This window comes from Podarcis cretensis (genome assembly GCF_951804945.1).
Source record: "Podarcis cretensis genome assembly, chromosome: 4".
Lineage (NCBI taxonomy): Eukaryota > Metazoa > Chordata > Lepidosauria > Squamata > Lacertidae > Podarcis > Podarcis cretensis.
This window is the reverse complement of record NC_137173.1, coordinates 66,007,270-66,026,072: the sequence shown is the minus strand read 5'-3', so window position 1 is coordinate 66,026,072 and position 18,803 is coordinate 66,007,270. Positions and strand designations below refer to the sequence as shown.

At 42.0% G+C, this 18,803-nt stretch overlaps 2 protein-coding genes across 2 annotated transcripts in view; both read left to right on the top strand.

The window, feature by feature from the left end:
• LOC307213994 (uncharacterized protein) overlaps positions 1-1,573 on the top strand; it is a 28,818-nt gene extending 27,245 nt beyond the window's left edge. Inside the window, exon 4 of the mRNA XM_079972330.1 lies at positions 1,491-1,573. Coding sequence (XP_079828456.1) covers positions 1,491-1,561 — 71 coding nt within the window. The 3' untranslated portion in view covers positions 1,562-1,573. The remainder of the gene's footprint in view (positions 1-1,490) is intronic.
• Positions 1-18,803, top strand: part of CNKSR2 (connector enhancer of kinase suppressor of Ras 2) — a 248,492-nt gene that overhangs the window by 22,478 nt on the left and 207,211 nt on the right. The gene's annotated exons all lie outside the window — the stretch shown is intronic.

The window sequence follows — 18,803 nt, the reverse complement described above, 5'->3', positions numbered from 1 at the left end:
GCAATTAAAAATAAAACTTACAAAGGAAAGAAAACCCAAACAGAATCATTTTGCTTAATAAGCATACAAAGATATTTGGGCCTCATTCTATTATTAACTCACTCACTAATGGGATAATTACAAGGGTATTTCCACAAGAGACAGAGAGCTGAATATTTGGACTGTGTGTGTACTAAACATCCTTATTATTAGTAGAATTTGGAAATGGGACATTGTTGTGGCTAACAGTCAAAACACAAACAACACAATTTTCTTCGCTGTAGAGAAAAATTCTCACAGAGACCAAGTCAGGATAGCTCACTGACGAAAGAGAGAGAGAGAGAGAGAGAGAGAGAGAGAGAGAATGAACCAGTCTGAATTGGGCATTGGGGAGGAATGCAGTTTCCAGGGTCAGACAAAACATATCTGAAAATGGATGAAGGAGCACCTAAAACAGAACTGTGGTGTAAGGTGCTATTTCCTTTCCCATTTACCACTTTAACATTGGAGGAGGGGGAGATGGCATATTGTATAGCATTGGCTTTGTTCATATCACAGATATGTGGCATGATAACAGTATAGCAGTGCTGGGGTCAAGGAGGCAAGTGAAGTCTGAGAGTGTCCTTTGGCAGGCACACAACCATTCTACCACAGCCCATGGGCCTTAGGTTGACGACCCCTGCACTATGCCCTTTTTGCTGTTAAAATAACCGACTTCCTCATTCTACATGGAGTTCTATATATTTGTTGTAAAAACAAAAACAAAAAAGCCCCATTTTTGGATGTGTGAATGCACCATCATGGCATTTAATTTTTAAATAAGACACATTTAACATTTAAATAATATTTACCAACAGGAATAATGTAAGAATGCTGTATTAAGTGATTAAGCAAATAGAACTATCAGAGGCATGCCTAGTTTGGTGCTCAGTTGTGGATGCAGACATGACCTTTGCAGAACGTGAGCTGTATTTATAGTCAAGTTGATAATATTAAATTTGTTTTTGAGATACCTCAGAATGTTTTTGCCCTTTCAGAGTTTCTGGTAATATTTCCTTATATTATGGGGAAATTGATCATGTATCATTAAACACTATTTGCCAAATTAGAGATACTTTGTTAGAAAGAAAAATAAGGCAGCAGAGACAGAAAAATAAGGCAGCAGAGAGAATTGTGATCTACATTTTTTAAAAGACATTGATGTTTTTCCTGCTCTTTGGTCCTGAAATTGTAAAAGTCTCCTTGTGGACATCAATATGTCTAGAACTGTTTAGATACCATCTGTAATCCCATGTACCTCCATCCCTTCCAATGGACCTGGTGAAAAAACCGCAGAAGCCAAGGATGCTTGCCAAGACACTCTCTGGAACTGGCTGAGAAAAACCGATAAGGAAAAGGACCATTAACAAATGAAATGAGCCACTGGAAAAACAGAAAATAGTGACACATCAGTATACAGATGTTTGGGTGTCTTGGTGCCACAATCCAATTTTTCATTATTCTTACTTTAGTGCAAGAACTCCCAAGTGTTGCTGAGCTACAACTCCAATTGTCTGTGTTGGCAGAGGTCAATGGGAGTTAGAGTCCAATAACATCTGGAAGGCCACAGGTTAGCTAGTCCTGCTTTAATTTCTTTGCTGCTGTTCCACATGGTTGTGCCCAGAGCAGCTCACTGGCAACACAAGAATAGCAGTACAAGAACAGGAATACATATCAAACATCATTACAAAAATCAGAACACAATACCCATAAAACAACAGTTGAATTTAATATTGCAGACATTATAACAATGTTTTGGATTCATCACATGACAGTCTCAGTCACTAAAACTTAATAACAGGCAGGATCCAATTGGTGTTCCTCCTCTGGTGGTGATGGTGATGATGAAGTTTATTATTTGCCCTTCATCAGCAGATCCCTGGGTAGGTTACAAAGCCTCTCCTTTTCCACGAGGGGAGGAGTTGCAAGCAGGACTCGTTTCCCATGCTTTGCAGGGCTGTGTGGTTGGGCCCCTGCATCATAGGGTGTCCCAGGCCTGCTTCATGCCCTCAGCTGGCCAGTCTGGCTAGCTGGGGTGTGTAGTTTGCTGCATTTAAACGGCTGTGGGCCCCACGCTCTGCCTGTTTTGTTCCTGCATGCACAGATCTCCCACCTGCCCTCCCTCTAATGCAGTGTTTCCCAACCTTTTTTGGGCAAAGGCACACTTGTTTCATGAAAAAAATCTCGAGGCACACCACCATTAGAAAATGTTTAAAAAATTAACTCTGTGCCTATATTGACTATATATAAAGTAACTCTCTTTAATAGGAACCAGATAAACACAAAGAAAGTATTTTATAATTACTTTATTATGAAATAGTAAGTAAACAGAAATATGAAAAATTATAAAATACTTTATTCAGTGCGCAACCTGGGCCTGTTTGGCTGAACACAAAGCTGATATTCTGGCTGGAATCGAAGAAAGACACACACGTAGCTCTTCGTCAACAGCTCTCAGTCTCTCTCTGTATTTAGTTTTTATAGCAATCATGCTTGAAAAGCTCAACTCACAGAGACATGTAGTGGAAAATGGGAGCAATGTCAAAATAGCTTTGTTTGCCAGAAGGGGGAACTCCTTGGCAGTTTCCAACCAAAAACTGTCCAAAGGTAGATCAGCAAATCTTAGCTTGAAACCACGATTTTGTCTCAGTTCAGTTAGTTCCTCCTGCTCCTGTAAAGTCATGTCCTTTCCACCAACTGATGCTGAGCTATAAGGGTCCCTAACCCAGTCAAGGCATTCAGTGGAGACTGAAGAGAAATTTGGAGAGCTGCTATCTTCCAAACTGTGAGACGACTAGGCAAAAGGGGAGCCCTGAATGGAACTTTGCGTTTTTGTCTCAACGCCGGTCTCGCGCTGCCGCTTCCCGCGCTCTCAAGGACCCGGGAGGAGGAAGGCGTGAAGGGAATCCCGAAGGCGCGAAAACCTCGCGCATGCGCAGGCCTTCCGCCTGCGACAGCCCAGTAGGCCGGCCGAAGCGAGCGGCGATGGGATGTGGGAGGGAGCTCGCTCGCCGCCCCGCGTGTGCTCGCCGCCGCCGCCCCGCCTCTCGCCGCCCGACTCGCCCGCCTCCCTCCCACGGCACACCAGGCAACGTCTCGCGGCACACTAGTGTGCCGCCGAACACCGGTTGGGAAACACTGCTCTAATGTCATGCATTCAACACCTGACCTTGCTATGGACCTCAGTTGGTCGCCTGTTGAAGTGGCCTGGTAGGAATTTTTTCCACTTGGCAAATTGGCACCAGCCACTTGGTTTTTTGCCTACCTCATAGCAAATTGTCACAACTTTGTAAGGTTTGGCAGTTAGGCATTGGAAAACGCGTTGTGTGTTGGAGGGGAGGTTGTGGCCATCACCTACCCCTCCCCTTGAAGGGTATTATTTTAAAGGAATCCGGTGGTCGTGGTGCCTGCCCAGGTGGTGGCTAGGGCCATGGCACGACTCTCCGGTGAGTCTAGGGGAAAGCTTCCAGTTGATTTGCATCAACAAGCTCCCCCTACAGGTTGTCAACCCTTGTGTGTCTTACTGCAGAGCGGGCAGGAGTAAAGTATCCAGTAGTTGGTTCGGATCCAATGGCTAAGTCAATACCACACACATTCTGTAACCAATAAAGTTGTGGCCTTTTTTAGCCCATGAACCTAAAATATTTGTGTCCATGTGTCTTCTTCCATCACAAAGCAGGGCCCGGGGCCTTGACTCGCAACAATTTAACATTCAGAATTATAAACAGTGAAAACAGATTTTTACTGATGAAACTCACCCATCAGTGGAACAGGAAGCGGGGCAATACCTCCTCTCCCCTCACAGTCCCTGCCCCTCAAAATTTGGTCCAACTGGTTGAGGAACTCTCTGAAGCAGACTGAGGGAACAGTGGGCTACTGGAATCACAAAAAGGAGGAATCACAAAAAATTACCTCTCCCTTTTCTGGTGATGAATAGCTTCCATTAGCAGAGTGACATCAATTGGATACCACACATTACCAACTTACACACACACACACACACACACACACACACACACGGTTAGAATATGTAAGCCAGAGTCAGATATGATAGAACTTTCAAATACTGTCAGAAAATAATGAGTAATATAACCAGCAGCCCATTCCTCAGAAGTAGTAAGAGCAGGAAATATCAACTAGATGTATGAAAACTGCCAATATATTTTTAAAAGATGCTAGAGGCAGAGATATAAAACCAATTTTAACTAAGGAGGACTCTGCATGCACAGAACTTCACACGTAGATTGTGAGGGCTCCATTGCAATCGCAAACACACTAAGCCAGGGGTGGCCAACTCCCAAGAGACTGTGATCTACTCACAGAGTTAAAAACTGGCAGTGATCTACCCCCTTTTTGGGGTTCAGGTCAAAGTTGTTTTTTTAGGGAGGGGGATGGCCCATTTTTGGGGGGTGCAGGGCTAAAATATTGAGCTTTTTTTAGGGGAGCTACCTGTTGGACGTGCCTGCACTAAGCAAACAAAACAAAAACAAAGCCATTTCCTCATCTCACAAACCCCATTTAGGTTGCAAATCAAAAACATTACAATCCCTGTTAAATGAAAGATTGCAACACAAACCATTAGCACTTTAGCATAAACCATAGGCTTCCAAGGCAGGTGGTGAAAATAAGCCACACTGCAGAACTTTAGCTTTTAGGTCCTTCAAATTTTCTTCCCCTAAAAAGAGGCACAAGGAGAAGAATCACATTTAGAACAGGAGCCTCATTTTTATGTTATACTTGGAATAGGTCTGATTTAGAGACAACAATGCATCAAGAGGAAATGCAAGAGAGGGAAATAAATAAAAAACAGCTTTTTACTTATATTCACTCCAGTGTTTAGGAGTTTGGGAGAACTGGCTTGCTGTAAATCTATAGAGACAGTATGTTTTCCAATAAGGATCTCATAGCAGTTTCTTTGGAAGGCAAAACTTATTTATTGTTGAAAAGTGGAAGTGCTTTGCTGCATAGCTGAGAGCATGAAACACAGTGCACACTAATGAGGTTTGTTAAAATACAGCGGCACTGGTTAACTGCCCTGATAATTTTGGCACTCTCTCTTTTTTTAACACCCCCCCTCAAAATTGTCCTCTAATTTTTCTACTGGAATGAAGACACAGTACAGTATATTGAAGCAGTGTCATATCACTCACTTTAAGCAGCCATTAAATCTCCAAAGAATCCTGGAAACTAATTTGTGAAGGGTGCTAAGACATGTTAGGAGACCCCTGTTTCCCTCACAGAGCTACAATTCCCAGACTTCCCTGGAAAGAAAGACTGACTGACAAACCACTCTGAGAATTGCAGCTTTGTGTGTGGAATAGAGGTCTTCTAACTACTCTGAGGAACCTTAATAAGCTACAGCTCCCAGGATTCTGGGAACTGCCTAAAATGGTATAATGCTGCTTTAAATGCAGCACTTTTTTCTGGGGGTATGCAGGGGTACGCATACCCCTAAGCATTTTGTGAATATATGTTTGGCCTCATTGAGGGGCAGTATTTCAATATGAGTAGGAAAATGAGAGTACCCCTAAACATTTTTTAAAAGGAAAAAAAAAGCACTGTTTAAATATATAGTACAGATGCTAAATCAATGACCACTTTCTCTCCTGGGCAGGACTGCTGACAGATGGGTAGAAGAGCTAGGATGGAAGCAGGGTTCAAGGCCAGTGGGTGCCTCTTGACTCTCAGCTTTCATTTTTTAAAAGAAAAGTAAGTTAATCCGACATTTCTGAAGAAAGTTAGAGCACAAAACATGGGCATAGCTCTAATACTTTGGCACTTGGCAGACAGCATCATCGCTAGGGACATTTAATCACTGTTGCTAGGAAGGAATGTTGATAAAAAAGCAGGAGAAGCTGGATGGAGGAAGATATTGGGGCATGTTTGTTAAAGCACTTTCCTTGTGTCCACATTGTTCCATTCACTCCTCAAGTGTGCTGCCTTTATAGAATAAAACACAATTTGCAACAACCCTGTGAGGGTGGCTAGGTTAAGTTAATAAATGTGCATCAGCAGCTGTTATTGACAATAGATTTTTGGAGGTGTGGGGGGCGGTGGGGGGTGGGGGCGGAGAGGAATACAGGGGGTCCAATCCACGTACAGTACACTGGGTCCTGGAACTCCTCTTAGCATCCCTGCTCTGGAGTCACCCTTTTCTCTTGTCTTTCCTGTCCTAGGTGGGAAACCCAGCGACTCCACTGAAGATACTCACATGTGCTTTACTTTCATCCTTTGCAAATCAATGGGAATGATATGCATTTTACTTTGACTGAATCACAACATAAATCCCTACAGGTGCATAGGAAATAATGTCTGTATGGAAAGAATGGCATCTTACCCCATGCTGAAATAGATGACATCCTTGGTTATTTTGTTGCTTAGTTATTTCATTGTTATATATGGTGATGCAACCTGCTAGCAAAACTCTTTCAGAATTTATTAGGAGGCACGTTGCCCATTCTGACGCACAACTCTGAATCTGAACAATGCTGTGCCCTCCCTAGTTTCAAAGTCTCTATCTGTCTTACCAATAACAAGTGCCTATTGAAACAGAATATATGTGTAGGCTGCTTTTTTAATATCAATAGAAAGCCACCTCTCCAAAATATGGGAGCAGGGAGGACTGAGTGTAATATAGTGACATATTTCTATAGTACTTCAAGAGAAAGATGTATTAATCTTTGAAAAAGAATAAGTTCTATTAATTGTTGTGCCTAATATTAACAATCTCAGTGGTATAGCAGTGTACGTTTTCTATTGCTCTGTACAATATGTTCTCCTAATTCAAGTGCATATTTAGCAAATCCTTGCTGTTTGGGAAATTTCCAAGATGGCTTTCACTGTGTCTCATGCAGCTTCTGGTTTGAAACTGTAAAATAACTACCCTGTTTTCCTTCAGCAATATGCTTTTCTGACAGGCTATACAGTGAGAATAGTGATGGAGCTCCACAAGGCTTATCTCATGTCAGCAGCATGTGTTCTTTTAAATGACATCATAATGGGTTCTTTTTACACTCTGTACCATCTTCATGGATATATCTATCTGTCTTTCTGTCTGTCTAAACCAGGCGTGGGAAAACCTTTTGGCTCACTGGGCAGGATAATAGGCCACATTTTACAGGTGAGCTGGGCTGCCCACCTGCCAATCACATGACATCCTTGTGATATCACATAATGATGAAACAAAGGTTGAAACAGGAACATGGGGCTGCTTTAAAGCACTTTGCAAAAGCACTGTTTGCAGTAACGCATTCTTCTCCTTTAAGTGGGCAAGTAGGTGGCAGCAGCCATCCCAATGCTGCTGTAGCCGCCTGGCCGCTCATCCACTTACTTAAAGGAGAAGTGTGAGCTGCCACAAACAGTGGTTTTACATAGGGCTTTAATCCCTACTCATCTCTGTTGACTCAACTCTTGTTCCCAGACCTGTGGAGCTACAACACAGTTTCAGCCTTCTGGTCACTTGGTCTTGCTATTCATTCTAGACCACAGCACAACTTTCTTCTTCCATCCTCCAGGACACATACAGCTCTTCACAGATGACTTGATGACTTATGCAAAGAACACATTGCAAATGTGTGTAAAAACTTCATCAGGCACGCAGTGTAGGCCTGTAACATGTGCCTACTAAAAATGAAAATTGTGCAGTACTTCTGATTTTCCTCCCAGATCTATTCTTGTCCATTCCTTTTTTACTCTCCCCTAGTCTTGGCTAGTTCACACTTCTATCTTTTTCCCACCAGAAAAACAATGAATCATCTGGGTCAGCTTCAGCACCAGAAATGTAGTCTATGTTTTTCTGATCCTCTCTGAAGAAACATTCTGATGGGTCCTGCTATTCAGGTGGTATAATCCCCCACATCATTTGAATCAGACAAGGGAGGATGAAAGAAGAGCAAGCTAGCCCATCCTTGTAGCCCTTCATGGGATGGATGCAGATATCTAAAGAGGGAAGCCTTCTCTGCTTGTATAGGCTTCCTGCCCTATTTAGAATCCTGGGAGACCAGGGTGGGCAGTCTACACAAGCACAAAAGGCTCTGTGTTTCAAATATCATGCCTCCAACATTTGGAGGACAGAAGGACAATGGTGGGAGTCAAGCAACCACATTCATCCCTGCTCTCTATGCACCCCTCCTTGTTAGAAGGACAAACATGGGCTGGTGTCTCTTCATCACTGGTGATAAATTGGACAGAATGTGTTTATTCCATGACTGTGGAGAAGAAGCAGTTGCAGTAAATAGCTGATGAAATCTAACTTGGAGGGAAAGGAATTTTGTGGGGGTGGGGTCAAAGGAGAGGTAAGTGGCCCATAACTGTGGGCCCTGTAGCACAGTTTCAAACTCTAAATACACATCTACTACTGGGTTACCATTAATAGGCTCACTGTTGCCATCATTTGAGAGGCTTAGTAAGACTTATTGTCATAGTAAGACTTATTATCATAAGTAGGTGGTGGCGGCCACCATCCAGGAATATAAAATAAAAGGAGGTAGATACTTTTCAGACTGGGGTAGATTGAATGCAGAAGTCCACTAAAGAAAAACTGCTTTTATAAGGAGGCAGCATCCTGCAAACTAGAGTTGGATCTGACTTTCTCTGTAGAGGAAAAATCCCTGCCAACTCAGCCTAGCCAAGGGAGCCAGGAATGTATACCAGCTTTGTCTGATTAAAATACTCTCTAGATTTATGACTTAGAATGTGCCTTGGATAGTAGATGTTAAATTGCAACCTTATAAAAAGAGAATCTCATCAGTAAGTTTCTCTCCTTGAGACTTGATATTGGAAAAATAAGAATAAAAAATAAGAATAAAACCATTAGTCTGGATAGCCTATTAATGAGTTTCTCATGTTGTGAGGAGCAAGTCGCAGTTTCCACTGAAGGAAAAGAGCTTCAGAGACCAGAAGGTGACAACTTGTGTTTAATAAATGTATTTATCGTCAGCAACTGTCAGTTCAAGAACTGTGTCTGATCTAGAAAAGTGATTTTCAGAATTACTTCAGTATTGTGATTAAGCTGCCATCTTCTCCTACCAGCAACAGCGTTGACCCTGATGCTGTTGACTGAATTATAACATGACAGATTCACTAGGTTACTCCTGAACTGTTCCTGTGAGAACCATTGATTTCTCATTTATTCTTTTCCCCCTCATTGCTTGCCTGCAGGAGCTTTTTAATAAGCGCAGCATCCCCAATGGTTTTAGGTCAAACCACGACAACCTGTGCTGAGAACTTTTCTAAAGATTCAGTGTGGTAAATTCAGTAAGAACAATTTATAACTCCCTCAGTTTTCTATAAATGGCTGTCTCTTGTGCTTAATTGCATTCAATTTGCTTTAGAGATTAGCAGATTTCTTCAGATAAGGCACAAAGCGAGCAAGCATGCAGGTTTATATATAACCAGACAACCTGCCCACTTTTTTGTACAGACTTATAATAGTCATTCAGAGATCTTTGTATGTGATATCTTTGCCTATGGCAGGTATAATACATGATGAATATGTCTCATTTATCAGCATTCTAGCTCCAAATCTACTTGATCACTAAGCTGAAATGGGAAGTTTCACTAGGGAAGGGGGAGAAATTTGATTCAGTTCATATTTAAAGTGAACCTACCTAATTCTGAAGCAATACATGAACTGAAACACAGCCACCATTCAAAATTAGCACTTATCCACATTTTACAATGCATATCTGCAGCCAAATAGTGCATACAAAAATGCATTTACTACAGTAAAGTTTGCCTATAAATGCCTATACTGTACTGCTGAAAATAAATGTAGAAAAATGCATCATGATAGGGAAATTATTTTTGGAAAACTGTATATCTTAGGCAAACATGCATACAAATGTGAATATTAGGCTAAATTTACATTAAAATGCCTTATGCATATGACATAACATATAACATTCACGTGTGCATGAACTTGCATACATGCCTCATTCTGTTATCATTTAACCTAAAATGGAGAAGGAAGGATTAAGAATATTGCACATACGTTTATGTGTGTATATGTCTACAAATTATTTGATACACATTGTGAGTAGTGAAGAAAAACATATTTCCAGACTCAAAATTGTGGGAGCAGGCCCTATATTAAAACTACTGTAATCTATAGGTTCTGTGGGATCATGGCTAAGAGACCGGACTGAAATTATTTTTTTCCCCTTGCCATGAACTCAGAGTATGTGATCTTAAAGCTTCTTGCCTGAATCATTAGAGGATGCCAGTATGAGCTATAAATAAATAAGGATACATCCTAGTGTTTCTATCTCTCTTAAAGAGAAGAGGCTGAAATAGCAAAGTTCCTTTTAAACTTCCATTCATATTTCCAACTAAAAAATTGGCCATGATTCTAAAGATCTCAGAAAATTGTAACCTTCTCTGTGATGTCCCATGTAAAGTTAACCTTGCCCAACAAATTCTGCCCTAAGCTGTACCTGGCTCAACATATTTAGGTTGGTGAATTTCTAGTTTTATTTTTGCTCAATTTGGGTAGGCATTTGGAATTACCTTTAAAACCTTAACATTGCTATTAAATTTTCAGTCACCAAATCTATCCATAGAGAATAGTCATTTGGATCTGTCCTGGTTGTTCTAAATTTTACTTGAAACATGGCTAAAAGAACTTGTTTGATCAAAAGTACATTGGAAATTGTACCAGATACAGGAATAACTTGCCTCTTGCTTTTTTAAAAAAATGCTGTGCTATGAATACAATACAGTTATGCAAGCAAGTGGATGTTCCTGCTCCAAATGCAGCCTTCTGTCTACCAAGGCAGAACTTTTCTGAGACACAACTTCATATTTAGCTCTGACACATCTTGACATGATGGCAGCTGATGACAGGATTAAGGGGATTAGGAAAGACATTCTAATGCACAGCTAAAGCTTTGACAAAGGACCTGGTCCCTAGATGATGATATTGCATGTGTCATCCACTTATACACCATGGTTGGTTTCTGTTCGTGTTCTGGCAAGTATCACGGTAGGAACCCGAAACAAAGTAATGCTTTGGTATCTTTGCCTTTGTCATCACTTTACAAAGTTTCAAATGGTTTGTGCTTTTTCTACAAATAGGAATCTCGACTGGATGTTCTTGCGATAAGCTCATCATTTGACTGCTGTGCATTCCAGAAATAGCAGACTTCGATTCTGTATTCCCCACCCCACCCCTTAGGAAGCAAAGCTGTCTATAGATAGCTTCTGAATAGGAGTCTGTGGTAGAACGGTTGTGTGCCTGCCAAAGGACACTCTCAGAACTTCACTTGCCTCCTTGACCCCAGCATTGCTATACTGTTATCATGCCACGTATTTGTGATATGAACAAAGCCAATGCTATACAATATGCCATTTTGCTATTGGGTCATTTCGGTCCCTCCAGTTGTTAGACTTCAACTCCCACCAGCTCCAGCCAGCACAACCAATGGTCAGGGATGATGGGAGTTGTAGTCTAATAACAGGGTCCTCAACTCTTCTATATGGAAGAGGTTCTTGTGAGTCGTTAATGCAAAGAGCCAGGAGTTATTACTGCTAAGCAAAAGGGCTGGTATCTAAGATGAATAACAGAAGTAGAGATTGGCCCCCTGAGAAAACAAACAAAATCAGAGATGTAGTGTGAGGCCTATCAAGAATATAAAACAGTATTCAGCATGCTATAGCCACTGTTTAGTGTTACTTCCCTTGCTGCCTGTGTCATACCAAAGGGCAAGGGTCTGGGAGACGATGCTACTAATGATGTCATGGGTATGATCAAAAAGATGATTATGACACAAATAGGTCTTTATTTTGAGAGCTTTATTCTATATAAACTATATTCAACGCAGTACTCTAAACTACAAAATTTAGATGAAATTGCACTTTCCCAATGACAAAATGCTACAATATGAATGCTTGGCATATGCAATATCTCTGCCAGGGTTGCATCATTTCAGAAAAGAAGCCTAGAGGGGGGCCACTAGGTAGAGGGGGGCCACTAGGTGGCGCATCGGAAGATGGCTGACAATAACATCTCTCTGACCCACACAAGGTAATTTGGAGGCTATGATGGGGGTAATTAGCCTCCTTAACCCCCCCAGGATTGTGGGGGTGACGGCCCTTGCCTGCTGTGCCCTATACCACCCCCGAATTTGTGGAGGTGGGGGCACTAGGCACAAAGCCCTCCTGTGGGATTCCGGCGCTCCTCGATGCCGTCTCTGATCCGCGCCTCTAGTTGCAACAATCTTCAAAAGAAACAATTTGGACGAGATAAATTGCACATACTTCAAGGAAAAAGGGGGAGTAAAGACTGCTGACAGAAGAGATCTCTGATAACAAGACAAGAATAAAATATGAGAAGATACGTCAAGATACGGTACGACAAATGACTGAGGGGGGAGGGGGAAAAAAACCTGCCTTTCCTTTTTTTTAATGTGATTAAACAAGAATCCCCTCCCCTAATGAGTCAGAAATTAAGGACTTAAGCCTTGGATTTAAGACTGTGTGGAGATAAACTTTCGAATCAAAGCAATGTTTCAAGACGAAGCTGGAAGGCTAAGAGTTTTGGAATGACGCAGTTAAAAATGCCGTCGCCATTTTGGGAGGCACTGATGGAGCTCTTGGGTCTGGGAGGAGAAAGAGAGAAATCAACTTCACGGTGGGACTTAAGAGTGACAATGCCTAATTTATGATGGAAAGAGCGATGTTATCTACGAAGGAGATATATGGAAACCATCTGGACTTAGTTTGGAGGAACGGGAAATCCACACAGGATCATTATACTTGCTTACCGGCTTAAGGAGACTAACAGAAGAGATCGTAAAGGAAAAAGAGAAATTATATGAACAAGATATGATGTGGAAACACCAAGATAAGACTGGATAGAATTATGAACTTTGTCTGGACTGATTGGGACTGATTGGGACATTAACGCAGTAATAAGAAGATGATCTGAATCCCCCTTTGGATCTTGAAGTATGGGTTCCCCCAACAAAATTTAAAAATTTGGCTTTGTAATTTGGAATTTATGCGATGTGATTTAATTTGATGTGATTGGCCAGTTAATAAAAATCATTTTTTTAAAAAAGAAGAAGCCTAAACTCCCCACAGAAAATGAGCAGAAATTAGATATTTGTGGTACTATCAGGAATGCCTAAAAAGTAAATCTGCCCTGCGCATTATCAAACAATATGGAGTAATAATATATCTGTGCAAATATTTGTCACTGTACTGGTATGTGCTAAGGAAAGAAAAATCTGCACTGTATTCTGGAGTTGGTTTGTCAGATGGTGTCTTTGTAAAGAAAAAGAAAAGAATCCAGAAGCATATTTATGTAGGTCCATACAAACACTAAAGCAAGAAGTGGCAGGCATTCTAGAGACTAATATTCTTTGTGGCATGAGCTTTTATTGAAACAGCATGTGAGCTGATGAAATTTTGAAGTGGCTATCGTCTGCAAGAACTCAAGTCATAGTAAATCAATCTCTTAGTTGCTTCAGCCCCCCTTTATTACTTAAACATGGTAGACAGAAACTCTGCATAATACTCTAAAATGGGCGGGAACCCTTTTTCTGCTTGTGAGGAGGCTTCTGGGTTCTCATGCCTGTGGGGAGCAGGAAAAGAGGCAAAAGTGGGTGGAGCAACAGACGTGACTCACACCTTTGCACAGTAGGCTACATTCCATCCATTTGAAAGTCAGAGATTTCTACACTTATCCAGGGGTGTAGTGTGTGGGGAGGGGAGGGGGCTGGGGCACCAGGTGCACAATTTTGAGGGGGGGGTGTGAACCAGGCACCCCCACACAAGCACTGGCTTTTGTGAGGATCCCCATCCTTCCCGGCACATCCAGGCAGGCCCCATCCCCTGTTCCCGGTCCTTCCCTGCCTGCTACCAGGGGTATCCTGGCCTTGGAGCCCACCCTAGCCTCATCACCGCTCGCTGAATGGCCAGCCCCCTTGCTGAATGGCTGCCCAGTGAGCGCTCACTCCTTGCTCTTTTTCTAGAAAAACAGTACTGACTGCAGAGATGTCGCCATGTTCAAAAGTACAATTCTGAATGTATATGCTTCATTCTGAACTGATAAGGGCCTCCCCTACTTAAGCAATGACTATGAGAAAAATGTGCTGTAGAAGGAAAAGCCAAACACATTTTGCTTAAAGGGAGTTAATGATGTTCTACTGACAGGGGCATGAAAAAGTAGTTTCAAATGAAATATTTAAGAATTCATTCCTTTGAAGTATGGAATGTGCTTCTGAATAAAATGTTAAATGCAATGGGGTTAGATGCCATGGATTTTGAGGGGTCCCATCCAATTCTGTGATTTTATAGCTGTAAGATTCTGCAGAAAAGGGAGAACTCTAAAATGCTCAAACGAGTCTGCTTTGTTATGTAAGCTTAGGCCAAAGTGTTGCCATAGAAACTAAATAGTTGGAAACATTCCTGGAAGGTGAGCTGAAGCAGCCATGTTTTTCTTCCCTGTCCCCTGTCTGGAGATGACTGTGTGTGGGCAAGAGAACTAAAGAAACTGGCAGTCTTGAGACAGAGACTTGACCTGCTCTCTGAAAAAACAAATCTATGATTGGTGGCTACCTTAGAAACATAATGGAGGAGCAAGATGTATTTGGACTGCTAATACTGTAAACCTTTAAATCTTATACTCGGTCTGCATATATGTGTAAATAAACCTTAATTTTCAGAAAACACAATCAACACTATGACAGTGTGCAGGTATGTAGGACAGTCATGCTCTCATTCCTCTCTACCTGTATGGGCTGGATTGGGAAGAGGTATCTGTCCCATCATAGATGTAATGTAATGTAACCTGCCCCGTCATAGATGTAATGGCATTTCAATAGCTTGGGAGAATGATGGCAGCTGAGCATAGTTATCCAGTGTTTAAAATGTTCAGAAATGACAAGGTGAGCTGTACAAAGCTGCCATCTGGAAGTGGCCCAAATAAAAACCAGAGATGATGACAATGATTACCAGCACAGGACTGTCACAACCTTCCTATGCCACCATGACGCTTCTGCACTGTTTAAAGATAATGGCAAAATGAGAACATTATGTTTCAACCTGGATGTTGTTGGTGCAATGACTCAGAAGGTTTAGATCACTCATTGACTTTCTAGATATGACATTTGAATCACTTCCCATTGGAGATTTAGCATTGTTTCATACACCTGTTTTATCTTAATAGGCTGCAGCACAATAATAACAAGTTCAGACACTGACTGTAGCTATTTAATACATAGCAAGAAGAGCTTCCTTCTTATGTTTGATTTGCTCCCATTTCTGTTTGATTTTCATTAATGCTGGGAATCTATTGATTGCCCATAGACGAATTACACATGTAATCAGAATAAGGTTAATGGAAACTGTATTGGGAGTGCTCCATGAGTCAATGGTGGAATGCATCCATTAGCAGGCTTGAATAAACACTGGCCACTTCTGACCTTGTCAAAACCCTTTCTAACTGAAGTTATATAAGCAAACAACTTCTGATTACCTATTTGGAGGAGAAAAAGAGGTGTTTTAGTACACAGATCCCAAATAAAATGTCAGATAAATTCAAAATATGGCCATTGTTAAAGTTCAGTTCTGTTTTTGTTTTAAATTATAGACCATTGAAAACTCATAGTGTGAAATGGCACAATGAATATTATAAAGAATGACAACACACACATACAGAAGCAGATGGTGAGATGAGGCTAAGCTCCATCCAGCTGAATTGCTGTTGCATACTAGGATGGAGAGGGTGGGGGCAAGGCAGCCATGTGGTTGGTATGGTGCAAATGCTCTCGCTGGCATGTCTGCACTGTGCCAGTCTCACTGCCACCTTCCCCTCCTCCTCTCCACTCTGGTATGAAGCAATGACTCAGTTAGAGGGAAGTCAGGTGAATGGCATGGTCCCACCATACCATGTGCTACTGCATACGTCTCTCAACTCAGCGTGAACATTGCTGGTTTATTTCAATGCCTAAATCAATTTTGTACCCTGATACCATCAAGTCTAGGGACGCGGGTGGCGCTGTGGGTTAAACCACAGAGCCTAGGACTTGCCGAGCAGTAGGTCGGCGGTTCGAATCCCTGTGACGGGGTGAGCTCCCGTTGCTCGGTCCCAGCTCCTGCCCACCTAGCAGTTCGAAAGCATGTCAGAGTGCAAGTAGAAAAATAGGTACCGCTCCTGCAGGAAGGTAAATGACGTTTCTGTGTGCTGCTCTGGTTCACCAGAAGCGGCTTAGTCATGCTGGTCATGCTTAGTCAAGCTGTACGTCAGCTCCCTCGGCCAGTAAAGTGAGATGAGCGCCACAACCCCAGAGTCATCCGCAACTGGACCTAACGGTCAGAGGTCCCTTTACCTTTACAATGAAATTAATGGCCCTAACTTACAGCACAATCCTATCTCTGCCTACTCAGAAGTAAATCCCATTGAGCAACATCTACAAGTGCAGCCACAATCATGTTCATTAATTTCAGAATATCATGAACTAGATTTTCAATCATATGCTTAGCACATACACACAGACATTGATGCAATGGTAATTTAAACTGCATGCAGATGTTAGCCTTCTGTTTGAAGTTATCACGGGAAGTGGCTGCACTGCTTGGCCTCCAAGCATTGCACTCCCCGTTGCAGTGTCCCCACACCTGCCCCCTTTCCCTGTCAACCCCAGTGTGTTGGGCAAAGCTTTGAACAAGGTAGGCATCACTTCACCACTGTTAAAATGCAATTACAGTAATCTTCTTGTAAAGACCAGCTTGAAAATGATTAACAAAAACAAAAAAACACGCACATTCTCTGACAGCAATGCCCTAGTTTTACATGAAGATTCTGGAAATGTAGTGGTAAAAAAATGATTACTCAGATGTGTGTGACTATGATTCATCACAGAGGCATAAACGATTTCTGGATTTTTACCCTAAGATGCTTTTTTTATGTTAGGCTTGGACAAAATCATTTGATACTTTGGGAAAGAGATGAGTAAAACCTCCCCCTCCCCCCCCCCCGCTTCCACTTGTGCAAGAAAATAAATAAGGGGACTAGGTGAAAGAGCTATTTGAATCTGGACATTTGTTACTACCATTGCTAATCCTAGAGATGTAGATCAACCTTCCCCAACTTGGTGCCTTCTAGGTATTTTGGACTCCTATTAGTCCCAGGCAGCAAAGATGGAATTTATGTGGATGACTGCAGTGTTCCCCTTGCCTCATGCTCCAGCTAGGATTGGTGCTGCAGCAGGGACCCAAGTGAGCCAAGCTGTGTCAGATGCCTGACTGGCCATGCCTTTCATCCACAATTATGTTGTGGATGAGTGATGCTTTGCTATGGACTCCCCAGTATTCACCACCAGCAGCGACAGACATGTCTGGCATGGCCACAAGATACTTGCTGAACCAGAGGTGGCTCAGATGGTGGAACAGACTTCAGCTATCTGCTACCCCATCTCCTGAGACGACCTAAATGCCTATCAGTGGAGGCATTTATGTTGATGTACTAAGAACACCTGCAAATTTCCTGTAATGCTGAACTCAAGTGGGGAGTGCCAACAGAACTAAAGGCAGCTGTGAAACGAGAGGGACATGGCAGCATGTTTGGGGGAAGTCAATATATCTTTGTGGTGGGAATCTTAAGGGACCTGCCCAGCTCAAATGAAGACTGAGTATGCTGAGTGTCTATTCTCTGTTGAAGGGGGCAAACAGATTTAAAAAAAACTTTTTGCAGAGAGGGGCCTGGAAGAGGACATGAATGGCTGACTGGAACCCTGAGCAGGATCACTCCACACTCTAGTTTTCTCCATGGCTTTGCATAGTATAGAAATATCTGCATTTTGTTCATTCCCATAGTGATGGTTGCCCTTAGTAATTCAATCATAACTATGTTTTATAAACCATTAAGCCTGGAATAAAGAAGCCTTTGATCAGTCCTGAATTTTAGCTCAGATTGCTGCATGAGATTGATCACATCTTCATGCCATTCTGCCCTTGTTCTATCCTTAACACCAAACTAAGTATATTTTATAGTGTAAGTCATTGTCTAAAGCCAGTATATATTAACAGCTATCAGTTCCATTTGGTGAAACCATGAAGAATGGTTCACTGCCCCCTTAAGCTGTGAGCATTAGCAATTAGAGAAGGCAATAAGATTAGAGAATCAAATTTGATGGAAGGAATGTTTTGTATGCAGATGAAATAAGATAATATTAGAGTAATCACAGTTTATCTGCTGCTTATCCCTAGCATATGGTAATGACATTTCAAGCAGCAGCCATGCTATTCCCTCCATATAATGACCAAAAGAGAAAGTATATTCACAATTATTGGGTGACTAGATTACTTCCAGCATTCAGGTGTGAGTGCCATTGCTTATGTAGCCAAAAGTGCACCATTCATGCACAGCAGACTCAGAAGAACCCAAAGGTTTGCAGAGCTAAAATAAAAAATTAGGGGGGAAATCCTAAGGGTGAATCTCCAAAAACATGCCCATTGAGGACTGAAATGCTCAGTAGCCGTGGAATGTGGGGTGATGGGAAAATGGAAGTCTGGGTGTGATGGGGAACGGAATGGTGTATTCTGGAAGAGGGCATGGCTGATTGACTGGAACAGGAGCACTGCATACTGCAATGCTGGGTTGCAGTCCCCACTAATGTTGTCTGTGGCAAATCCACCTTATTCTTTGGAGAAAAAAACAAACCCCAATAAAGCTTTCTAGGTTGGCACATGTCTGTATGCCTCACAATCCTGGGGTCTTCATGGCACTTACAAATGAGGCAACTCTAAGCATTTAAAATAGTCACATTTTTGCATATGATGAT